This window comes from Amphiura filiformis, chromosome 3 (genome assembly GCF_039555335.1).
Source record: "Amphiura filiformis chromosome 3, Afil_fr2py, whole genome shotgun sequence".
Lineage (NCBI taxonomy): Eukaryota > Metazoa > Echinodermata > Ophiuroidea > Amphilepidida > Amphiuridae > Amphiura > Amphiura filiformis.
This window is the reverse complement of record NC_092630.1, coordinates 47,394,276-47,402,970: the sequence shown is the minus strand read 5'-3', so window position 1 is coordinate 47,402,970 and position 8,695 is coordinate 47,394,276. Positions and strand designations below refer to the sequence as shown.

At 34.5% G+C, this 8,695-nt stretch overlaps 1 protein-coding gene across 1 annotated transcript in view; it reads right to left on the bottom strand.

The window, feature by feature from the left end:
• Positions 1-1,660: 1,660 nt before the first annotated feature.
• Positions 1,661-8,695, bottom strand: part of LOC140148623 (phosphatidylinositide phosphatase SAC2-like) — an 87,043-nt gene continuing 80,008 nt past the window's right edge. Inside the window, exon 18 of the mRNA XM_072170640.1 lies at positions 1,661-6,301. Within this exon, the coding sequence (XP_072026741.1) occupies positions 4,744-6,301 (1,558 nt within the window). The 3' untranslated portion in view covers positions 1,661-4,743. The remainder of the gene's footprint in view (positions 6,302-8,695) is intronic.

Sequence of the window (8,695 nt, the reverse complement as noted above, 5' to 3'; positions counted from 1 at the left end):
ATAATATAAATCAGTGGATCCAATTGTGATTGAATAGTATCATTGATACTGGATATTTATGAGGATATTGCCTTTGACCGGATATATGCTGCATACTGGAAGTTTTACAGTTTGGCACATGGTTATCTTTGATACTCTCACACATGATTTCCTGAAACTTACAGCAAAATAATCAAACAAAATTGTGTTTAATAAATTTCACTTTAGACAAATTGATATCTTATTAAAGAACTTAAAACATATATCATGTTTTTTAAAGGAAAGGACCCTCTTGAAATGTCTCTATGAACTCAGTCTTCCACAATAAGCAGCCAGAACGCACAGATTGTTCTATTCTTGATTTTTGAGCCTTTGATTAAAATTCCTTCATTTTAAAACACCAAACAAAGCTTTTAGAATAGAATAAGGAGAATTTTATATAAAAAGTTACTTAAAAATATGAAAGATTAATATCTCAATTCTGCCAATTATATAACACATAAATGTTAATTTACTGTAAAATGTAACTTGATCATATCGATTGAAAATAAATTTACCCAAATCAAGGGTGAGGAGCTGTTGTTTGCCCAAAACAGCCAAATAGGGCTTATTTTGAATGACTGCACAGAAAACCTATGGTTGGCGGGTTTGAATTTGAGGCCCCAAAGTTACACCGAGTAAACCCAGATCATTTTACTGAAAATTCTTGTACAATTGTTAAACTTCTGGTAGTAAATATTCCCTTCTATTCATTTCATTCTCACAAAATATGATATTCCTAAAAATCCATAAACCACACTCGAAAAAAACATTCTACCATGTTAAGAAAAAACATTTTTACTATGTTAAAATTCAAAAAACAAAGTCACTTCGTTACTGCATATTTGTTATGTTTTACTTGCAAACATGGATAAAAGTTATGTTTGGGTAAAAACTACTAGGGATATCAGATTACAATGGGTTAATACAATGTTAATATACAATAGTTCCTTCAAAATAGAATTCCTTTATTTCTTTACAAATACATTTTGAGAATGTTATGGTTAAAAGTCATTTGTACACTTACAAATATCCTGTTTGTCATTAAGTACACATTTTTGTGGTTTAAAATATAGTACAGAGCAGTGCATTATGGGTAACATACAGGAAGATCATTTGAATTAAAAAGACAAGATATAATGCAAGATATAATTGTGAATGTTGGATATGCTATATTTTTTTTTACATTTGACGTCAAAAATTGTTTCTTTTTTCCTATTTTGTACAGTTTCATTAATTAAGTAAAAGTATAACTTTTTCAAAGAGAATTGTGAAACACTTGATTAAAATTGTTATCGAAAGCACAAGTTTTATGTTGAGTTGAAAAATCCCAATTGCGTAAATTTCAAAATTAGAGTAGGTAAAAGTAATTTTCCCCATTATCAGAAAATCTCCTATTTAAAATACACGTAGCTGTAAAAAATTGTATGTACATTTCTGATAAGCCGTGTTACGGAAAATCCTGAAAAATGATGCTTTAAAGATGTGTTGTGTTCATGGTCAATGACACTTATGTTGAGAAATTTTTAAGAACAAGATTTGATCTATTTACTGAATATGCTATGGCAGCAAACAATTGTGACTAGCCACACGTTACTTGGACAGGGAATTGTGACTAGCCACACGTTACTTGGACAAGGCCATAGCAATACATTTTTTGAACACACTATACCCTTATAATCAAAGACAAAATTAAAAAGACTAGTTTGCGTTTGACATCATCCGTCAATCAAACTTGTGCACGGTTTGTTTACGAGTATCATGATGAATGAGTTTCTGAATGCAGCGGTATAACTGCATGCCTTATGATTAATTTGGCACCTTCAAATATACAAACCATCTCAAAAGTTAGATCTCAGTAATAGGAAACTTTCTTTCCTGAAGACACCATGTCAAAAATGCAAAGAAAAGTTGCTTTTTGCCTTGTAAAAGCACCGCAATTTTTTGTCATTTTCTGTGATTCCTTTTCTCCAATCAGCACCAGATGAATCAACCTTCCTTTTTTTGCGCTACTAACCAAGGGTTGTGAGGAGTTTGATTGATCATGACATCAGACGCAAACTAGTCTTTTTAATTCTGTCTTTGATTATATTATGCTGCTGATATAGTCTTGTTAATGTTTTAAAGGTCACATTAGGGGAGACAAATTTATTCAAACATTGGGTAAACCTAAATTCTAGCTAACACACTGATGCATGGTCACAGTTCATTGCATTTTTAAAAAGGTCAAGTTCAAACTTGCTGGAGTTGTAAATTGTAATAATATACAGTACCATATTTACAAAATAAGTACTGAAATATCAGAAAATTTACAGGCAAGATTATCCAATTCACAGACACTTGGGACACATAAAGGTTATCATAATTTGAATGTCTTCAATTGACCAATCAGACGTGAAGCTATGTCATTTAGATTTAGATGTCTGACTGATCTTGCCTGAGAATGGAATTATTTCCCCAAATTGGTGTAAAAAATTTGAGAATCAATTTGACAACAAAGTTTCATGTATTTTGAAGTGTACTAGAAACAATATAATTTGAATAAAAACAAAATTGGACAATTCATATAAAAAATGATTAGACAAAGCAGGAGGTGAAAGGTCATGTACAATCACTGGGATTTAAGTTTGTTCCTAAAGCAACAAAACCAAGCACAAAAATCATTTATCCTCCTCACTTCGACCCATGACCAAATAAAAGCTCTAAGCAAAATATTGGCATATTTTCTCCCCAAAAGATGGCATGACAATAAAACCAAATGATTTTTGAAGTTGCACATGATACACATTTTGTTTCAAGTTTCATGAACAAATATGAATAGCTAGCATATCATGCTTTGTTTATATTTACAATAAAATCTTAGTATTAAATATCAATAAAATATTAGGTTTGTTAAAAATAGCAACCTTTTATGTAGATTTCTCATTTAAACTTACATCTCATCACAGGTTCGTATTTTTCTTTAATAAAATGGTAAAATTTGTATCAAGCAATCCATCTTTAGCTTTATTCAATTTTAAATTTGACTGAATACTATTTCACTTCTCTCTTCATCATCTCAAGAGTCGATGTGTTTTATTAACCTGTTGTCCCTTTACTAACCTCAGTGAGTAATACCATGCTATATCAGAAATATAATCACATATCTATTCTTGAGTTTCCAAGTTTTTGCAAACTCTACAACTGAAAATTTTGGTCGATCCTTCATGTACTTATTTCGTGTAAGCTAATCCTAACCCTAACCCTACTCATAACCCTAATCATAACCCTAACCCTACACTAACCCTAACCTTAACCCTAATTTCGTGTAAAATTACATGAAGGAATAACCCAAATTTTGTAGTTCCATCAATAGTGTTTCTGCACTGAATGACCATTTCAACAACAGACTCTTAAGCTGAATACTCCCTACGTCATTAAGAGTGATACACGGTTGATTTTTGACCATTGAGGTAACCTCGGCTTTCCATGCTGAAGCGCTTGACTACTTCATTGGTCAAAAGAGTGTAAATTCAGCTTTACTATTCCAAAGCCTACAATATAGTGCTCTACTCAAATATAGTGCTTAATTATCTTAAAACATCTCTACTATTAGAGCATGTTATTATGGCATACCACAGCACTACACTGTCACTATGTCACAAATATTGAATATTTCCTTGATTCAACACTACCAATCTTACCTATCTGTACTATTTGATAATAACACCCTACAACGGTATAAACCACAAATTCATCTGCTCTAGCATATATAGCTATCATATATTTGTATTAAATTTGTCTTTAAATTGTACAGAATCTGCTAATTGAAGCTAGACTAGTTGCAGCAGTTTTAGGCAAGTGTTATTTCAGATAGCTTTCCCTGATTTGGGGAAGGTATCATTGCTAACAATGATTTCATTCCCAATTAATTTATTAATATCACAGACGTAACAATTCCACAACAGAACCCTTTGCACGGTCATCTCAATATGAGGATCTACTTGTCAAGTGTGTACTGTATGTGTGTACCTGATTCCAGAAAAATACAGCACAAATTTTTAGGAATTATAAAAATTATTTCTTTGTTATGCCAAATGAAACATAGTTACATCCTTATCCTTTAGGTAGTTCCAACTGGTAATAAAAGTAAAGTTTACTATTTTTGCAATTTGTGGGAAAATGAGCCAAAAACATGCAATTTTGCATGTTTTCTTACAACTTTTCTTAGAATTGCAGTTACAAAATTCTATGACTTGGCACAAATCAAGTAGCATTCAAAATAAAATATAAGCATAGGCCAAGAGTTGGGTCATAAATGTAATATTTTTTTGATAATTGGGAATGCATAACTTGAAATAATTCTTTGAACAAGTCATTGGGCTTGTTTGTCACAGCATACAAAATTATTTGGCAGAAATTGACCAAATATTAAAATTTGACTTTTATCGCCAGTTAGATCTAACTAAAGGATTAGGATTGAGCTATGTTTCACTGCAGGATAATATTTTTTAATCAAAAAAAAAAATGAGTGTTGTATTTTTATGGAATAGAGAGTACACCTTTCATATGCATGCTATAATTAGCACATAGGCTTGATAAACATATTCAAGCGTGTTGCGTAAATGCATGCAAAGAAGTAAAAGCAGGAAAGAACACAATGCACTTTTGTGCATGCTCTTGCATTGAGAACCTCGCTTTGGTAGCATGATGGCGGACCTGTGCAGAGGGTCAATACCGTTACCATTACACTTGTATAAACCTGGTCTGAGACTTTCTCATCTCTGTTTCCAGCTGTTGCTTAGCTTTCAAAAGACTTGCTCTCAGATTCCCACCTCTGTTGAAATTCACATTCAGATTAAAATTCACATTTCTAAATGGATTCTTAAATCTCTTGACTCCGCCCGAATCCTGGCTTGACTGGCTGAACTGGTCGCTCCCTGTCGAGTCATCCCGCTTCAAACCTTCGTTTCTGAGGTAGTCTGCGAGAGAGTTTTCGCTATGGGATTTCTGTGGGGACTTTGAAATAGGGGATCGTGGAGATGGTGCTAGATCGCAAAGTTGAAATTCATTGTTAAGGAATTCGGGCAGTGGATTCTCAGTTATTTCCATATCTTCTCCATCATCATTTGGCACAGACACATGGAGTTCTGGTCGTGCATGCTTGGACCTTCTCCTTCTCTGCTGATTATGCACTGGTGTTGAAGTACCTACTGGTTTGATGCGAGTTGTTTGATCACTACTTACTACCTCATCTCCTGTATTTTCTTCACCTACCCTGTTACCTTCTACCCCATTTTTACAAGTGTCTATGCCACCCGGGTTGCTAGGGTGGCCATCTTGTGTGATGTCATGTTCAACATTTGCATTTTGTTCTTTGTCATTTGACACAGTTGTACTAGAAGTGACCTTCTCCTCATTGTCATTTGGTGTTCGTTCCTGATCTTCATCATCAGAGCGTACTGCTTCGGATTTTGGCAAAATATCAGGGAGCGGTTCACTGGCTGGAATGTTTTCATCTTTTTGGCTTTTATTTTCTTCTTTGGATTGCACTGATTCATCAAAGACGTCATCGGCACCATTTTCCTCACCATCCTTCCGCTCTTCTGCCGAAGATTCCTCCGGTGCACTACTCAACAACATGGGACTTACTTCACCTCCAAATTGACCCATTAAATCTTCTGCATTTGCATCTTCATATGGCCCACTTCTCGACCTGGAACGCTTGCTTATATGTCTGCGGGATAAGATCCTATTGTTTCTTTTCAGACTTGTTGCAAGAGTTCCGCAAGAGTTCAACATCACCTCTTCATCTTTACCAATGTTAGGGATGTTAATGAATAACTCGGGATCTCCAGCAACATTTCCCCCAATTATATCCAAGCAATCTTCAATGCTTAATGCATCAAAGGAGGTGGCTGAAGATGACGACGACGATGACACAATATCATCGCTATCTTCATCATCTTTGTCAACTTCAAAGTCACTATCATGTGCTTCCCTACTCTCAGAATCTTTCTTGAATATGACCATGGGACCATTCAGTATCTTCTGCTTGAGTCGGACTTTATTCAGAGGATTGAGATTGGACATTTTGTTTCCCATGTTCTTGAAGTAACGGCCGACAGCTTGGTGACCTTTGACCCCTGGTCTATTGTTGAGTATCCTGGTACGGGCTGGATTTGATGGAGGTTCACTGTGCTTCTTGATGACAAGTTCTGGAACAAACTTATCCTGCAACCACATTGTCAGACGCTTTTGTGATGTAAGCTTGATGAGCTCCTCTGGTGGCTTCCGACGTTTTCTGTGAACAGTATTGAATAGATAATGTTACTGTTACTGTCTGTCCAATTATCTTAGAGACCCGTTTTTATTATTTATTTAAATATACATATGTCTTTAAAAGTATGAGCAACTTCACAACAAATTTTGAAAATAAACCGCGAAATGTTGGGTACCATTTAGTCAAATAAGGAATATTTCGATCAATATGGTACATCGGTAGATAATTAAATTTTGTTGTCTCTCTTTCTTAAAAAGGACTTGTAAGCAGAATGGCATTTAATATGTGACTAATATATATCTTGTGTATTAAAAATAAAACAAAATACATTGAGCATTTAACCTAGAGTCCGAAGTTTACCGTTTTCTAAAATCCATTTTCCGTGTTGTAATCTGTGTTGTAAAATTTGTAAATCCATGTTTTATGAATAAAGCTTAAAATGTATAAACAATGATTATGAATGATATTAATGTCACAATAAAGTGTTCAATATCGCGATCAATATGCTCTGATTGGAATATTCTCACGATAATAGGCCGACTGTTACGATGTTTGGATGGATAGGGGGTTCATGCCTTGGTAATATACCTTTATTTCGGTATTATTAAACAATATTTTTATCATAAAAATTGACACACACAACTCACGATTGTTTTTAACATATATTTCTCTTATCTTTTAACAATTTTGTCACATCATACAAAAATGTCATTTTCTGTGCTGTACCTCCGATTCCGTGATTTTTTTTCCGTTTTCCGTAAAACGGAAAACTTCGGACTCTAATTTAACCCAACTCTCTCTGGTTCCAATCATGAATCAGTACCAGTCAGGCCTATATAGCTCTCGATCACCCATAAATTTGAAATTCACTTTCCTTTCAAAAGTTTAAATCATAAGGAAAAATGATCTGGTCTTGACATGTTGTTGAAATGTAGTCAAAATTAAATAAAGTTAACAACATGTAGAAAAACATTTTCAAAATGTTTCCAAGGTCCACTAGAACATTTTTTTTCATGACTTTTTTAAACCCATATAATTTTTCAAATAATAAAACCGAGTCTCTAGGTTAATTGGACAGAAAGTAGCATAGTAACATCCAACACTTGCTTCTTACAATCTCACTCAAGTATTAAGATAAAGTTACACTTTTGCTTAATAAATGTTCAAAGAAAACAAGCACGGATGCTATATTAATGTTCAAAGACAACAAGCATGGATTCCTAAATACTCTGTGGACATAGTTCAAGGCAAACTTCAAGTAACCCAAAGTGGTTTATTATTAACCCAAAGTGGTTTATTAGTTAGGAAGATTGGCTTCCATTGAATGCACATTAGCAAAAGGCCATTATCTTTAATCAATGTATACTATTCTAGTTGTTTTAGAGAGAAAGAGAGAGAGAAAGAGAGAGATACCAACAAGTCATGCATGACTTTAGTCAGTAAATAAATTACAACCACAACTTGTATTTAAGGAGAGGATCCTGCACTCAATATTGACTAATTCTACTCAAGTATTATGAACAAGTTATACAGTGCAGGCTTACTTGCTTATCCAGATGGGTAGTGACGTTGATGTGTATTTCACTGATCGCGGTATCGAATCGGGCGGATAAAGTTAATCGCGCAGAGTGAAGATGCACACGTACAAGGGCGATTTATTTGAAAGCTTGCGGATTATAAAAGCAAAAAAGTTTTGACGTCACTATCAAACTTGAGGTGCACAAAACTATTCGACTAAACCAACCAACTAAAATTAGGCAGTACTAAGGGGATGAACTAAATGATAAATGAGACCCTATAAATGAAGCTAGTTACATGATCTAGTGCTATAATAGTCCCCTAGCTAGAACATCAGATGGATGATGGACCAAACTGGTTACAGAATGGATACCTAGAAATGGTACTAGGCATCCAGGAAGACGGAAAGGAGGCATGAAATTACAACATTTCTTACTGTGACCTGGATGAGAAAGATGTGGGATAAATCAGAGTGGCGTCTCCTTGGAGAGGCTCCAGTAGGTTGACGATGGCTTAGGATGATGATGATGATGATGATGACATGGGGGACCAAATGATCAATGAGGCCCTATAGATGAAACTACTTACATTGGGGTGGGGTTAAAAATTCAGAATTCAGACTACATCTCTTATGTACACTTAAACACATTGATGTTATTTTTGAACCACTTTCACCATCTATACATCGATTTGCCTCATATTCGGTAGTGATGTAGGTGCATTATTTTAATGGTCAGTTTCTAATTGCACACGTAAAGTTAATCACACAGAGCGTACACGGGCGGTTTGTTGGCACGCTTGCAGTGCAACTGTGAAAAAGCATTGATGTCACTACCGAACTTGAGGTGAACCAAATAATATAAGGCTTTATTTATTTTAAGCAGGTATTTAAGTACA